The 17652-nt window shown below is 41.8% G+C and overlaps 1 protein-coding gene across 1 annotated transcript; it reads right to left on the bottom strand.

Annotated features, from left to right (window-relative positions):
* Positions 1-1574: 1574 nt before the first annotated feature.
* On the bottom strand, positions 1575-16035 carry LOC117475274 (endothelin receptor type B-like). Its single transcript, XM_034121456.1, has 8 exons — positions 15868-16035; positions 11024-11572; positions 9536-9648; positions 5529-5733; positions 4627-4776; positions 3601-3734; positions 3400-3508; positions 1575-3319 (listed from the first exon to the last, which is right to left on the bottom strand). Exons 2-8 carry the CDS (start codon positions 11411-11413, stop codon positions 3179-3181), a joined length of 1242 nt encoding a protein of 413 aa, XP_033977347.1. The 5' UTR covers positions 11414-11572; positions 15868-16035; the 3' UTR covers positions 1575-3178.
* Positions 16036-17652: the final 1617 nt, after the last annotated feature.

A 17652-nucleotide genomic window follows, 5' to 3' on the forward strand; every position in this document is an offset into this window, starting at 1 on the left:
TCCTCCATCACCATCTGGCACACTGCAGCCACAGCCAAGGATAAGGGCCTGTAGTCTGCCATCCCTCCACGACCTGCACGCCTCCAGAACCCTGAGGCGGGCAGGGAAGATAGTGGCGGACCCCTCCCATCCTGGACACAAACTGTTCACCCCCCCCCCCCCCCCCCCCCCTCTGGCAGGAGGCTGCGCTCCATCAGGACCAAAATCTCACGCCACCTGAACAGTTTTTTCCCCTCCGCTACCGGCCTCATCAACAAGGCCCGGCCCCCCCACTGACACTTGACCTCAGCCACATCATAGACTCTATATGCATTACATTAATGCACATAATGTACAACATTATTTTGTATTACAGCTGATTTTTATTCCATATTTTATTCCTCTCATTCCATTGCAATGTAAATACTGTTATATTTTACTATATATTTAAAAAAAAATTAAATATTTTTCTAGTTCTCTACCTGTGTTTTTAATTCTTGTTTGTATGCACCACGACACCAGTCAAATCCTCTTACATGTAAACCTACCTGGTAATAAACCTGTTTATGATTCTGAGGTTAGTTGAAAGCAATAAAAATAAGTTGAACCAAATCTTTTTTATTTAAACTTAATATTATTGCTTTCAACTATACATAACCTAATTATGTGAAATCTGTGGACATAATACATTTAATTAAAGTCAACAATTTCGTTTTTTCATGCCAACAAGCTGAGAACTCACTGCTCCATACAAGGCCGTCCCTGGCCAACATGAGGCCCCACGCAAAGTTATATGATGAGGCCCTCTGTTTCGCGAGCGTCGACGGGGGGGGACAGGGTGGTGCTAGTGGAGCCTCGCAGCGGCGAAACCGTGCCGCGCCACACTAATTGCGCCGGATAAGCGCATAGGTGCGCCGCATTTTCGGCTCAGTTGAGGCCCCCCCCGCAAGGTGAGGCCCCATGCAGTCTGCATGATCGTCCTGTAGGGTGGGACGGCCCTGGCTCCATAGTTTCTCATTGGTTAACTGGACTTATAACTTCTCACTGTACATTTTACATTTATATCTAATTTAACATGTCCACAAATAGAATTGTATTTGTCAGATGGTCTACATATTTTTATATTCATGCTCAACCTTTTATTTTCCCTCTTTTGTTTTATCTTCTATTTTGAGATGTTTATATTAATTGTTTTCTTATACTCTTTTTTTATTTTGTAAGTATGTGCAATACTTTGTTTTACATGCTGCTGCAACAAACATGTTTTCTCAATTTGGGATCAATAAAGTTGATCTTATCTTATCTTAACCAACTATAAAGCGTATTTTTGTAATAAGCACAGGTAAAAGTGCTATTATCAACGTAGTATAAATTAGATAACGTTTTTTTTTGGAAAACACTGATGTATGTCTGCTTATAAAATGTTGGATTCCTGTTACTTTTATTTGTATTTTCATACAATTGATTTTTTGAAACAAGAACTATTTTTCAAAATCAAAAAATGATGATGCTGCCCCATTGCAGTAACTATAGGGGGTCCCGTCCCCCCTGTTGAAGAACCACGCTTTAGTAAAAACCTCAGACAACACAAATGCTATAAAATAATATTTATTACAGCATACTCCAACAAATAGGTACGGTATACATGTCATTTAAAACACCGGGGCGTATATTCACATTACATTGATCTTCAACCCGAAATTACCTCAGTGTCTATAGAGAGGGTCACAGAGCTGCTCAGACCTCCATCTCTATCCTAAAGCAGCGCAGAGATGGCACACACACTCATGATGAGTTCATGAGACACATGCTACATGATCAGCTGATTTGAGCTTTCCATGGACATATTTTCACATTTAATTATAGCTTATATTAAAAAGAGTTGAAAATGCTTCAGTGTGAACAAACACCTTGTCTGGTTATCAGCACGTTTTGAAAAAAGGCACCTTCCCTCTTTAGTCTGATATTTAAAACTATAAGAGTATTACATTATAGTCATCTTGTGCTTGTATCATAAGTTACTTACTACTGGTAATGTTGAAGACGGTTTGAATTTGCTTACGATGATTTCAAAATGGTTATTTCATGATGTGCTGGTATCACAAGATTTGTCACAAGTACAGCTAGCTACAGATGTCCTGAAGGTAATCGTAAAATATCAGGAACACATTTATCTTTCAGTTCTGCAGCCTACATAATACATTTCTCACTATGAGCTCCTTTGATGAAAATCATGTTGGTTAAACAATGGATTACCAGGATTAAATTCAATGCAAAAACATTTATCTAAATAACTTCTATGAACTTTACACAGTGACCAGAAACTTCTTGAACACATCCAGCTGTACAAGATTTATTTTGTCCTTCCTAAATCTTTTTAAATGGGTCAAGTTTAGGAAATGCTTTCCGCCAGCAGCTCTCAGAAGTCCTTTCCAGCAGCTACGGGAAACCGAAATAACAAATGACCACCTCACGTTAAACAATATCCACGTGTTTCGTGATACTTTCTTATAAAAATAGAAGCTACATTATAATAAAGGACGGGTTAAGACTTTATACACAGTGGAAAACGCGTACAACAGCTTGAATAATGCAATAATAAAAGTCCTTATAAATGATCTCCTCTGTGTGGCATGATTGGAGTCATCTGGTGTTTGTCAGCGTTCGAAGACAACAGCTGCTCTCTGCATGTTTTCAGGCGTCGATGACTTCCAGATAAAAGATTTCCGACGTTTGGCTCCCCACATGACAGCGGGGCCCTTTTCACTATGATGTCACCGGGCAGCATGGGATCAGCTCAGCGGCTTTTCAGATAATCAGCGTTTGATTGTGTTTATTATTGCAGAGGCACCGTTGTGTATGTAAAAAGCACAGATTTTTGGAAAACAGTTTCCCTTCACTGTGAGGTATTAAAGCTTCAGTATTGCAGCTGTTATTCAGACATAAGGCAGGGTATAATCATAGGTCTGCTTGTAAATAATCCTGTACATACATTTACATGCGGCTTTAATAAACATTCTATATAAATGTAGAGACTTCAGTCCTCTATAACAGCCACAGATTTAAGACATCATATGTTTTGGCAGCCTGATCAGGTACAGTCCTGTTTCCTCCTCCCTCCTTCCTTCAGTGATTCCTTCTCCGTTTCCTCCGGGAGCCGATGGGAACACGAGGTATGGCAGGATATGTGTGTGTGTGTTTATGAAGAGCTTGTGTATTTCTGACTGGAGCGGGAGCTGGAGCGGTCCAGCCCGTTCCCGTGACAAGAGCCCTTCCAGCGCCCCCCCGTGCCTCGTTCGTCCAGAGGAGATGTTCTGTAGCACCAGCAGCACAGGCAAGACTGCGGGACAAAGAACACACAGTCATCAGTCTGTACATTCTATTCATACAATCTTTAGTGCTATTTTAGTAGCCTCTTACCTGGAAGCAGTTTTTAAACTTCTGGCTGACAAAGTAGAGGGCGATGGGGTTAATGCAGGAGTTTAAGGAAGCCATGTTGATGCCAATGTAATCCATCACTAACAGGAAGCTGTCGGGCGGGACAAGTGCAAAGTTTCAAGTGAGGAATACAGGAAGTCGCAGAGCGGAGAGCAGAGGGTGACGTTGGCGGTGTCGTCTTACCTGAGCAGCTCACAGCGGTTGGGGTCATTTTTGTCATAAATAGTTTTCTTCAGGATGCGACTCAGATGGAGAGGCAGCCAGCAGAGAGCGAAGATCAGCACGAGGCAGAACACCGTCTTCGCTACTTCCCTCCGCTGCACACACACACAGTTGCATTTTTAAGTATGAATTCAGCTTTTTCCGCAGAAAACCCAAGAATAGCTTGATTATAAAAGCAACATTTCTGATGATAATGTCAATCGTTTCTTTTTTTCTATTTCAAATACATTTCATTAATTAGTTTGAAGTGTGAAGGTTTGCTGGTTTTCGTTTTAAATAATTGTATTTTTAATTGAAAGTAGCAGTATTTCTTTTTATGTAATACAAATGATCAGCAAATTCATTGAGAATTAAAATAATTATTTGGTAATTGTTCATGACCTCTATCTCAAAGTACTACAACAGTAAAATCCTGCTTTTGAAGCAGTTCAGGAGTTAAATTAATCTAATTATATAAAGTGAATTGTATGACAGTCAAGGGAGACATTGTCCTGCCTTGATTGGTTTACTATAAATACTTTTCCTGATTATACTTACACACTTTTACTAAAGTAAGATTTTCAAACCACTTGTGACAGAAGGTTTTTCTACAATATAAGTAACTTTACCTCATTCAAGGCTTTATTGGCATTAGCACAGTAGCTACAGTTTAGATATGGCAATACAAAACTTAAGTCCTAGGCTCCTCCAACATGCAACATGAATATATAGGACATAAAACAGATAAAACCAATGCAAATAGTGCAAGAAACAACAGAATAGAAATACAACAGTGCAAGAGAATGTTAAGTAAATACAAATAAAATAGAAATAGTGCAAGAAACAACAGAATAGAAATACAATAGTGCAAGAGAATGTTGCAAGATGTGCAAGTAAATACAAATAAAATAGAAATAGTGCAAGAACAGTCTTTATACATGTAAATGGAATACGATATATAGATAAATAAATAGCAAGATGCAAACAGATGAATGTTTCTGGATGTACCTGTTTCATGTGGTCGTTGAGTGCGATGCGCATGCCTTTCTTGCGACTGAGCATCTCGCAGGACATGAGGGTGTAGAAGACTCCTGTGCAGGCCAGGGGGAAGCAGAAGTAGAAGCCAAACAGCCACCAGTCCTTCATGTCGTGGTAGAGCTGGAAAAATGTTCACAGGTTCACACGGTTGGAGATTGCATTTCATGCTATGCCATCAAGAAACAAAGAGATGTAGTATTGTAAAGAAATGGGCACTGACCCCCCCCGAGACCTGGGTTAATGAGACTTGGTAGAGACACGCTGAATTAGTTGCAGACTTGTTTTGGTTTGAAATAAATTCTTCCTTTTGTATTTATTTTGCCCTTGTGGAAGATTTGGTTTCCATTTCCTCAATTAAATCCAAATACCATCTTTTCAACATATTTCACCAGCTCAGGCTGAATTATGCCTTATAGCTCATTTCATCAAGCTGAATTCACTGATTTGAATAGTCACATGAAAAGACATTGCAGCAATATCCTCTATTTCCACCCTGTCCTGCGTTTCCCCCAGACCCATCTGGTTTAAATAAACTTTAAGTACCCACATATTGGAAATATCTTTCCAATTTGTGCCTGTGTGCAGCTGTCTAAATGTACTGTGATCACATTCAGATGATTTGCATGCTGTGAATATGGGTTGTGTTACATTTTCTGGAATGACTAATTACTTGGTGGCAGAGCTTTAAAAATATTATCCTGATGAAAGAAAACAAAATGTTGTGTTGTTGCTGTTCAGATGCTGCTTGTACTTAAAAGTCAAATCAAAGAGATCTCAATCAGTGTGCAGGATTTTCAGCACATGTTGGAAAACAGCAAACAATTCCTCATTCTGTGGAAGGCAACATGGAAGTTTATTGAGTTTTTTTCTACCTTCATGAAGCTGCCGGTCTGTTCTGGGTGCAGCAGACACACGCGCAGCTTGTTGCCTCTGTACGGTATCTCCAGCATGTTGAAGGCCAGCGCCTCAGGGACCGCCAGCGCCACGGCAACGAGCCAGATCAGCGTCACCTCCACCGCTTTCCACAGAGGGATGCCCATCCCCTTCACCCTGCTCCATGACGTCACGGCGTGGTAGCTGTACACAAACACAGACAGCTGCTTTCAGAACTACCCGGTACACATTGGTTAGGTTCTGGTTTGGCACCAAAAAGGGCCACATGGTTCTAAGGTGGCAACCAGATGTTGAAGTTGTTTCCACTTCCTATCATAGTTTAGACACAATGTCTCTTACAAATCACGAAATATTTATATTATCGCTATGAAGTTCACTAGCAGGAACCACGCCACAACAGTGTGATGTTTGTACATTTATTGAAGTAACATGTGAATGATATGAGGGGGGTGAAGGGATGATCTGGGAGGACGAGCTATGGTCCGTGCAGTGGGAGACTCAGAGTGGGGGTTCCGTCTCCGGCATGATCTGCGTGGACTGATTACGGGCCCCCAGACGATACCTGGAATTGAATGTTAGTATACGCAGTATATGAATATGCACCGTTTAAATATAAATGGTGATGGGCGGAGGATGTTTGGATGAAGGGATGGAGGGATGAGGGATGGAGGGATGGAGGGATGAGGGATGGAGGGATGAGGGATGAGGGATGGAGGGATGAGGGATGTAGGGATGAGGGATGAGGGATGAAGGGATGAGGGATGGAGGGATGAAGGATGAAGGGATGAGGGATGAAGGGATGTAGGGATGAGGGATGTAGGGATGAGGGATGAAGGGATGTAGGGATGGGGGATGAGGGATGGAGGGATGAAGGGATGTAGGGATGTTGAGGGGAGGGAGGGAAGAAGGGATGGATGGATGAAGGGATGTAGGGATGAGGGATGAAGGGGTGAGGGATGGAGGGATGAAGGGATGGAGGGATGAAGGGATGAAGGGATGAGGGTGTAGGGATGAAGGGATGAAGGATGAAGGGATGAGGGATGAAGGGATGAAGGATGTAGGGATGAGGGATGAAGGGGTGAGGGATGGAGGGATGAAGGGATGTAGGGATGAGGGATGAAGGGATGAAGGATGTAGGGATGAGGGATGAAGGGGTGAGGGATGGAGGGATGAAGGGATGTAGGGATGAGGGATGAAGGGGTGAGGGATGGAGGGATGAAGGGATGAAGGGATGAGGGATGAAGGGATGAAGGATGTAGGGATGAGGGATGAAGGGGTGAGGGATGGAGGGATGAAGGGATGTAGGGATGAGGGATGAAGGGGTGAGGGATGGAGGGATGAAGGGATGAAGGGATGAGGGATGAAGGGATGAGGGATGAGGATGAAGGGATGTAGGGATGAGGGATGTAGGGATGAGGGATGAGGATGAAGGGATGTAGGGATGAGGGATGAAGGGATGAAGGGATGAGGGGATGAGGGATGAAGGGATGAGGGATGAAGGGATGAGGGATGAGGGATGAAGGGATGTAGGGATGAGGGATGAAGGGGTGAGGGATGGAGGGATGTAGGGATGAGGGATGTAGGGATGTTGAGGGGAGGGAGGGAAGAAGGATGGATGGATGAAGGGATGTAGGGATGAGGGATGAAGGGGTGAGGGATGGAGGGATGTAGGGATGTTTGAGGGGAGGGAGGGAAGAAGGGATGGATGGATGAAGGGATGTAGGGATGAGGGATGAAGGGGTGAGGGATGGAGGGATGAAGGGATGGAGGGATGAAGGGATGAAGGATTGTAGGGATGAGGGATGGAGGGATGAGGGATGAGGGATGGAGGGATGAGGGATGAGGGATGGAGGGATGAGGGATGTAGGGATGAGGGATGGAGGGATGAGGGATGTAGGGATGAGGGATGAAGGGATGTAGGGATGAGGGATGAAGGGATGTGAGGGGAGGGAGGGAAGAAGGGATGGATGGATGGATGTATTGCTCGGTATGAGACGGAAGGCGAACTGTATAGGTAGAAAGGGAGAGGGAGGGTGGGTTGAAAGGATGGAGACAAGCGGTGGCCGGAAGTTTTGCCGGATATAAATAGGGGTGGCCGTGGTTTGAGGCGGAGTTTTAGGCGTGGCCATGCTCCTGAACCTATGTTAACATTTTAACCTCATAAATGGAATCCATCTCTTTGTTTGTTTTCAAAACAAGATTTGATTGATGTTGACTCCACAGCCAAGGACTAGTATCACTTGACGGCCATGATTATTTGTATTGGATTTTTGCGTGTATGGATAGTAGACTGGAATGACATGCAGAAGAGTTTTGGGTGTCACATTCAAACCTGGTCCGCTGTGTTAAGGATCCAGCCTTAAAACACGGGTCGCCCAAACTACCATGAGATCTACCAGGGTGCATCCAGTCCTATCTTATAAACATAAACATGTCCATTTCTGTATATATATGCAGGGTTGGGAGGGTTACTTTGTAAATGTGATCAGTTACTGATTACTGATTACATGGCTCTGAAAGTAATCCGAATACAGTTACAGTTACGTGTCTTAAAAAAGTAACGTAATCAGATTACTTTTAGATTACTTTTGGATTACTTTCTTTTTCCATCACAGATGGGTATGTTTTGGTGTACAGGAGACACAAAAAGCAAAAGGAAACTGAACGTGTTTTTACTGTTTTAATGGCTTATCAAGAGCACAACTGAAACATAAGATCTGAAACGATGTAACAACATAATACACTTTTTGGGGATGCAGCTTGGGATGTGAGGAGTGAGGGACACGGCTTAGAACGGGCGTGTCGCCTTCTGTCCTGCCAGTGTTGGCAGGACATGAATTAAAATGTCGAACTCGGACTTCATTTTAAGGACATTTCGACCAGGGGTGTGGAGCTATATTTGTTTAAGCACCGGATTGGCAAAACAGGAGAGTGTGTGCACTGTGCACCAGTCTGCCTTGATCTATGAATTCATGTCCGTGACACTCACAGTATCTGCTGCCCACAGCTGTTTTATAGAAGGAAAACCTCCTTCATTTCATGAAATCTCTGCGGCACCAGTAGGCAGCGGGAGGGTTAACTCAGTCTCTGAGAAGAGGAGTGTGCAGTGCCTTTCACGCACCGCCTTCACTGTGTTTACCTTCAGAATCATTAGAAAGGCTAAAGAGCGACCGCAGGCTGATGTGTTTTAACCACACACACCTCTACACACACACACACACACGATTTAAACGCAGACTTTTGTTCCTCCATGTTTCGTTGTTATTGTTTCACTGAGCGGACCCGCACATTTTTTTCAAACGCTCCCTTTTTTTGGTCCATCTGCGGCGGTAATAGGTTTTGTGTGCTGTGATGATTCGGCTGTACCTTTAGTAATGAATATTAAATGTTGTGAGGAAATCTTTCCACCAATAATTCCAATAAGTAATCCAAAATGTATTCACTTCAGGTTTACGAAAGTAACTGTAATCAGATTACTCGTTTTTCAAATGTAACGCGAGCTGAATACAGTTACTTGATTTTTGTATTCTGATTACGTAACGCCGTTAAATGTATTCCGTTACAACCCAACCCTGTATATATGTACATTTGAGTCCTATCTTATTGCTTCAAGTCTGTGGTCTTGGTATGCGTCAAGTCTTTTTCAAAACTGTACTTAAAACTCACATGGAAGTAAACAGTTAGTATTATAGAGAAGTTCCTTCTATGAGTAGGCCATGGTAGATGATGAATAAGTTAAACATATAAATATCTCTGAGGAGACAGGGGTTTGTGTAACTGAAGGTAAATGTTACTTTTTTCTAGAAATACTTGACTTGGACTTCCAGCTAATGGCAGGGTATTGTCCTGGATGTCGGTACAACTGAAATCTTTGTTACTGGTTTGGAACAGTAACAAGATCTCTAGGTTTAACAGCTGTCATTCAATATCTCAATGTAATTGCTTGCTGATGTTTGTTGTGGGATTGTGTTGGTAGTGTACTCACCGGTCGATACTGAGGGCACACAGGCTGAGGACGGTGATTCCAACTGAAGCTTTCTGGATAAACGGCATCAGCTTACAGACGTACACGCCAAACGGCCAGTCCTCGGCTATTAGCTGCAGAGAATAATGGAGGCAGACAGTGAGGAAAGGGGGGCTGTGGAGCAGTGGGTTAGTGCGTTGGTGTTCGGATCAAGGGAGCACAGGTTCAAACCCCACTGCAGTCAGCATGTCGTTGTGTCCCTGGGCAAGACACTTCACACCAAATTGCTCCTGTGGGAATTGCCCACAGTATTGAGTATGTAAGTCGCTTTGGATAAAAGCGTCTAACAAGTGACATGTAATGTAATTTAATGTAATGAAAGATTTTATGATAAGAGGTGTCCCCTGTGCAAACACATGGACAGACATCTTTGAGGTTCATGTAGGGGCCCTGTCTTCCTAGTGTCAGTATTACCAAGTCAGCTCGCCAAAGTCAACATTTCCTCCCCACAGCTTAAGTTAATGTCCTAAGGGTAATAAAATCAGTTCAGGACAATATATTTTACAGCAAACCAGTCAAATGTTGTCAGCCACGAGATTTAGAGTTATGTCATGAGCAACGCTTGGTTGTACAACTTTCAAGTTTTCTAAACCAAGTCTGTTATCAATACAGCAGATCCTGCTGCTCGTTTGAAATATTATGAATGTACTCTAGTCATATTTGGGTTGTCGCAAATACATAAAATATAAACAGTAACATGACTCAAAGTGACAGTTTTCGGATTTGCCTGGATCAAATAAAGCACCACATTCCAGCTATACTCACTTGAAAGTAAATTCTTCATCAGATTTGGAGGATAACACAAGTTTCACATGTTATTTTCTCCTTTTTTTGGAACTTCTTGCTGGCGCACGTTTGTGGTTAAAGTATAACTTGAACATTTGGCAGTGACTGCATTTTAGACCAAAGCGCACTGGATCTGTTCAGGTCACACACACAAGGCGAGTGAGGAAAATACCAGGTTTGTCCCCAACGGTTGACTCGCGTCTGCTTTGATTTCGTTTTTTAATTGAAGTGGTCAAATGAAAGTCAAGTGTGCAGAGTCTTTACTTAAAAAAGTAAATGAACAAAACCACACAAAACACCTTAAATACAGGGACACACTACAGCAATACACTCTTAAATAAACCTTGGCTAACCACAGAATGTGCCAAGAAAGCTGTCGCAAACGGTCCCCTCGTAACTGTGAAAGTGCAGTGAAGGAAATTACTTTAGATTAAAGTCTTATCAAATTAGACACAGACCAAGCGACGGCGTTTCAATACGTTAGAATCATTTGAAGTTTTAATTTTGCGTGAAATGCCTTAATTGTTGCATCAAGATGTTAAGCCCCCCGACTCTTCTCATTTAAAAGTGAATAAATACATGTAATGGCTCGATTCAACCATCAAATGTTATGATCAGCTCCAAAATCAAACCTGGCAACAATCAAGGGATAAATGTGGTTACCTTAAACACATTGATGGGGATGGCGATGATGATGTAAAGCAGGTCTCCCAGAGCCAGGCTGCCAATCAGGACATTGGGTCCATTCCTCATGCACTTGTTCTTATAAATGATCCGGAGCAGTGTGGAGTTGCCGATGATCCCCACCACAAAGATCAGGCAGGACACAATGGTGTTCACATACTTGAAGGCTTGCTTTATCTCTGTGGGATTTACGCACATGGGGGGGAAGGAGCCCTGTGGACGGTCCTGCTGGGGGGGCTGAAGCGGGACGGAGGCGTTGCTCTTGGAGGGTTCTGAAGCCTCCAGGCCCCCCACGGTGTCCCGGACCAACCGGGACGCCCCGACCTGGGCGACCATCAGGAAACACAGAAGAGCGGCGACAGCCCTCATCTTCTCACTCACGCACACAAGACGTTCGCTCACTCAAAGGCACTCGATGTACTGAAAATACACACTTAAAGGACCTCACACAGACATGCTCACACACATGCACACATCGGGCCTTGCTCTGGTCCGGGTGGTGTGGGTTTGAATCCGAGCTTGTTTGTCCTGCAGAAACGTAGGGAAACGCACAGGTTAAACACAGCAATAGTTTTATGTATTTCATTCCAATGGGTGTATTGACATGACATTTTTATTTATTTTACACACGTTCATTATCTCCTGAGGATGAATCCATCTGGTTTCGTCAATCCCTTTATTTTTATAGTGGCACCAGCATTTCAAATTGTTCACTTACCCAGTGAAATATCTTTAATTCTACTAGATAGAATGTCACAAAATCTTGTACAAATGTTCATGATCCCCAAACGAGGAATCTCACTAGCTTTTGTGATCCCCTTCTACTCCTACTAAATAGAATGTCACAAATTGGGTAAAGATATTCATGATGTCAAAAGAGTAAATCAAGATGGCTTTGGTGATCCGCTGACTGTTTCTCTTGAACCACCATTATTCTCTTGAGGGCAAAGGTCTCCACATCTATGGAAAAATAGCCATGAAAGTTGGAGCGCAGATTCATGGTCCCCTCAGGATAAATGTTAACTTCCCTTGGTGTTTCATCTCCTGTCATTATCAGATACACTTTTTCTCTTGAACCAAAACTGGTTCATGAACAAATGTCTGCAGAACGAATCACATTCTGATCATCCTCAGTTGTACTTTGGGTTTAGTGCTAGGTATAAATATAATAAATGTTGCATGCAAGAACATTAAACATCAAGGAGATTTTCCAGTCTCTAGCTCAACGCACTGCAGTGTAGTACAGCTACCAAAGCCGCTAATCTCTGTAGACTTGATGTCCTGTTTATTTTTCGAACTGGATTTATTAACAGGGTTTATAATAAAGCAAGGAGGCTTATAAGTGATTTGTTCACAACGAAAAAACATCTGAATAATGTAAAAGAACATTTTAGTGAAGTAGAAAAGTCTTCTTAGGGCTGAAAGGGGTGAAATGACCAGAAAGAGGGCCGTGGAACATTAAACAGACAAATGGAATCATGATAACTGAGGTTATAGGTCAGACGAGGAGCAGCTGTGTGTGTGTGTGTGTGTGTGTGTGTGTGTGTGTGTGTGTGTGTGTGTGTGTGTGTGTGTGGTGTGAGTGTGTGGATGATACTAGCTTTATCTCACAAAGTACCCTAGCTGGGCTTCAAGCATTTCAAAGATCATGTGTACCCCCCAGAATGTCAGCGTGCCCTGGGGCGTCTCTGGGAATAAATGGGCTGATTGACGATTAACACCCACACACACACACACACACACACACACACACACACACACACACACACACACACACACACACACACACACACACACACACACACCACACACACACACACACCACAACACACACACCACACACACACACACACCCACACACGATCTCTCTATCTCAAAGAGAATATATGGATCTCTTGACACCATGGGTTGGAAAGGGGACAAATGCTTTACTTGTTAATGAGCACATCTAAGAATGTGCTTACACTTAATGAACCCAACTTGCACACCATACAAACACACACAGTACTAACACACACCCTCAAACCCAACTCACACACTCAAAGGCACAAAGTCACATGGACAAACTCACACACATTTCACAAGAAATCAGTTTTGAACATTCTCGTCTTCACTTGTCCTCCATCATCTGAATTATGCGTTTGTGTTTTATAACATGGACCCTCATTAGGCCATGTCATAGCGTGCCTGTCTGATCAAATTGGAAAGCTGAGTCTTAACCACACTGATCCACTAATCTAATAAACTCTACTTTCAAAATCATTTCCGACCTTTAGTTCTGCTGGCTTCACTTCTTAGAAAAGAAGGAGGTGGAAAGTTGGCAACCAGCAAGGCAGAAGTGGATGGGGAAATGAGTTGTCAAAATACTTTGGGTTTGGGTGTGGGAAGAGGGGACGTTAAGACGAGCATGAAACATTAGGAAATGTTGTTTAAAAAGTACAAAGAAAAACAGGAACAGAATGGCCAGAAAAAAGGTCAGGTTTGAGATGAATGTGTTTGGACAATAGGAGGAAAAAGGAAAGCACAGGAAATAAAAAGCCACAAGAGGGGAAAGAGTTAGAGGTGAGTTACTCAGGATTTACTGAGGATTTACTAGTGAGTTACTAGGACAGGATTCATAAGAGTGAACTGAAGGCACTAAAATACAGATGTGAAGAGGGATGGATTTACAAAAATGAATTATATTTATATAAATAAAATAAATTCAGTAGAAAAATGCATTATGTAATTTTGAGCCGAGGCTTTTGAAAGAAATGGCCTCAGGGCATTTCAATGTTTTGTGTCCGTGTCTGGATCAATTGATGGAGTTATAGAGTAATCAGGTAAAAAATAACTAACAACTTTATAAGTCTATAACACCTGACCGATTTCCTGTACGAGATTTAACGCATGCGGTCATCTATTTAGTCGCAGTACAGTAGTAGTACTCAGATACAAGTAGCACTTGTTAAAGTACGACATTGCAAGTAAAAGTCCTGTATTTAAAATAAGTAAATGTACATAACTATTATCATTCTGTGTACTGATTCAGTTGAAAATTAGGAAAGTAGTAAATACTGATGCAACACGTAAGATTTGAACTACTGTAGCCTACTACTGCAGTTTACGAGTTGACTACAGTGGTTCCATATCTAGGGGTCCTGCCCCTCCAAAGGGTCACAAGATAAATCAGCGGGGTCATGAGTTTTGGACTTATCTCTAATAACCTCTTAGACATCGCTTCCCCTTTAAGCGTCTACGTGACTTAACTCAAACACTTATTTAGATTACATATATTTGTGAAAAGTAATTTTGGTGAATATATAGATGTCTGGTTTTCTAAAGCAAAGTCAGAAATGCAGCAGAGCGGAAGTTTAAAGTAGAATAACAAGGCAATTCTCAAGTACCTCGAAATTCTACGGTAGTTGATTAAACATACTTCGTTTTCAGGGTTATATTTGGTTGTTTAAACACTCATCACAGATACAACTCAGGACAGGACAACTATATTCTTGGACAATAATGCAATATACTACTGCAGCAAATCCCATAGAGCTTACAATTTGTTTCCTGATCAACTGATTATGTCATGGCTCTGAGCTTGTAGATGTTGGTGTTGTATTGACATTGCATGCGACATTGCATGCGTTTCTGTTATTTTGCCCCCCTCTGTCTCCGGTTTGGAATGGTCAAAACAGAAATGCTGCATGCAACCCACTAAACATGCCATCACAATGCTGTTTTATACAGATGGTAGAGCGTTACTCGAAACAAGAAATACAAGCTCCACTGCATCCTAAATACAAGGTAATAAAAGTGTATAGCCTCATTTTCGAAAGTGATAAATATGTTTTTTCTGCCAGTTTCCTGGAGGTAGGTGTTTTGCTCTGTAAAAATAGATCCAATAAAAAGCCAGTGAACTAGACATGGTTCATTCTTTTGGTTTGAATATGTTATTGTGAGTGCAACAATAGGTACATCCATCACGCTGCATGAGGCCCCCGGACAAAGCTGCTCGTCGTGCTTATCATACTTTTATAAGAATGTATTCTTATCATGCGCCTAACTGCATGAAAATTATCTTCAACACATCGGGTTACACAACAGAATCAGTTAATGACAAATAATAAATTCCTGAAGCATGAATGTGCTGTAATGTGATGTTCAGTCACTTCATACATTCATAATACAAACAGAAAATAATTTTTCTGATAGAAGATACTGCTTTTATTTTACAGAAGCTGAGCAGATGAATGACTCAGAACGACAAAGAACAGTTATGTAGCTGTAATGAAATAACTGTGAATTAACAGCATTTATTCACAGTCTATTAACTGTGAAGAAACCACATAAAGACACAGTGACTTTATCATGTGTTAATGCATTATTTTATGCATTAAATCTTAATGAAGGATAATGCATTAGTTTAACTTTTCTTTGATACTTTTTATTACGGATTTAATTATATGCCATGTGCAAAACAAACAAACTATTTGAAATGCAAACTTGTAAAAGAAAATGTGAAATGATTCACAAAGCTATAATAAATATATAGTATAAATCCATTTAAATATAAATAAATAATTACATAATAGAAACCCATAGCTAAATTATATTTAGCACAATAAATGAAATCACAAAAATACCAGATATTAAATACATTTTTCCAAACAAATCAAAGTTGTATTCATTGCGCCACTTCAGTTCAGCTCATCAAAAGAGGCGCAGTAACTAAAGTCATGTGGCCACTTCTGCGCCAAGTGCACAGCCAAATCACTCCTTGACCACTTACTATCACCCTCTGCGTTTAGATTAAATCGAGTTTTTAATTCATGTAAACTCACCTCGGTGTTGTGGAGTGTTCAAGACCAAAGTTTCCCGAGAAATATTCCAGCAGAGTTCCGCTAAATGTGCCTGATGGTCAGGGAATAATTACGATTTGTTCGCTGAGTTCCAGCAGTGAAAGTGAAAGATGTGTGTCCAGCTGCGCGTGAAGTCCCTCCGCTCCTCGCTCCGGCTGCGCTCGCTCTGACGCACGGGGGCACCGCGAGGGGCTTTATCCACGAGCCGGGAGGCTGCAGAGACAGCCAATCACCGCGCAGACACGAGCATCCTTCCCTCTGCTGCAGGGGCGGATCTAGACAAATATTCATGGGGTGGCAAGAGGGTGGCAGGAGATTTTGAGGGGTGGCATCCCCTGGCAGAAGTATAAGCTGATTTAATCGCAGTTATATCAATCAATGTTAACTTGGAAAGCCACAATATTAATATTTAATTCAATAACAATAGGTGACATTATTGTGGCACATCAGTAAAGCCTTACATATAAATATATAAGGTGGCAGACATAATTTAATGAATTTTAACTGAACAATAACTGAATGAGTTTGTTTCACTCTTAGACCAGCAGGGGTACCAAATCTATGAAGACTGCTGCAATAAATACATTAATTAACTGTCTCATCGATGTTTGTCTGAATGAATATGATACTATTAACAATCATATTATTCCTATCAGCTGTCAATCACTGTTATGATTCACATATTCATTTATTATTGAATAAACTATATTTTTCGGAGGAGTTAATGATGAATGTTCCTCAAGATGCTTGCTCACCCTCCTTCAAATTTGAAAGACAAGTAATTATATCATGTATCAAAATTCAAAAGATTCAAAGGAACAGTTCAGCGCCCCACGACTTTACTGCAAACAGTTACAACCTTGATTTTACATCAGAAAGAACAAACATTAAAAAAGTGACTAACTGCATCAGTTAGGGTTAAAAAAAACGTGTATTCAGCTAAAACATATACATCGCTGCAGTTATTATCCAGTAGAAAGCCCTTACCTACTGGCCTCGTTAAATCAAAGTGGTTACTTTTTTTTGGCTGGGCAGTGTAGTTTTACGTCTTATTTGACTTTCTCAGGACTTAAAACTGTTTTTTGGGGGCAGACCCCCACAAAGAAAAAAAATATATACACACATACAAGGTCATCATCTTAACAGTTTTTTATGCTCATCGAGTCATCCGTGAGCAGAGCATCAAGTTGACATGCCTATTACAGCTGAATGCGGCGATTACCATTTTGTTCAGCAACACGCCTCACAAACTGATTAAGATCCAAAGCGTTAGTGCGTTTTGATTCAATGCTGAGTACAGCCAAACTTGACAGTCTCTTCTCTGTCATTGCAGACCGCAAATACCTCATTCCTTCCGTCTACTTAAGTCCGAATGCTTCTCGTTTTGCGCCGTCCCCCCGTTCAAATGAAATCGCCGCCAATAGGCGCTTTCACACCGCAGTACTTTTCCCACAAAGGTTCATCAGAACATAGTTCAAGAGAACTCTTTAGTTCTCATGAACTAAATACAGATCGCGTTCACACCGGAATAAGTCCCTGGGGGAGAATTAGGCAAATGAAGCCGCTGACGTCACTTCTTCTTCTTTTCTGCTTTGGGTTTACTGGCAGGCCGCAAACAACTTCACGGCGCATACTGCCACCCGAAGTCCCCGGCCGGAAGTCCCCGGAGTTGGGGACTGGCTTCAGTAGAAGCTGCTGGGACTCCCAGCAGCGTCTACTGAAGCCTTCCGAGTAAATCGCCAGAACGCCGACACCTCCTCATCTCCA

This window comes from Trematomus bernacchii, unplaced genomic scaffold (genome assembly GCF_902827165.1).
Source record: "Trematomus bernacchii unplaced genomic scaffold, fTreBer1.1, whole genome shotgun sequence".
NCBI lineage: Eukaryota > Metazoa > Chordata > Actinopteri > Perciformes > Nototheniidae > Trematomus > Trematomus bernacchii.

Excerpts from the sequence above, each read along its gene's own strand:
- LOC117475274 (XM_034121456.1), bottom strand. The coding sequence starts at position 11,413 with ATGAGGGCTGTCGCCGCTCTTCTGTGTTTCCTGATGGTCGCCCAGGTC. Across the intron at positions 9,649-11,023 it reads TCCCCATCAATGTGTTTAAG|CTAATAGCCGAGGACTGGCC; the intron begins GTAACCACATTT and ends TATTCTCTGCAG. Across the intron at positions 4,777-5,528 it reads AGACCGGCAGCTTCATGAAG|CTCTACCACGACATGAAGGA; the intron begins GTAGAAAAAAAC and ends ACATTTTTCCAG.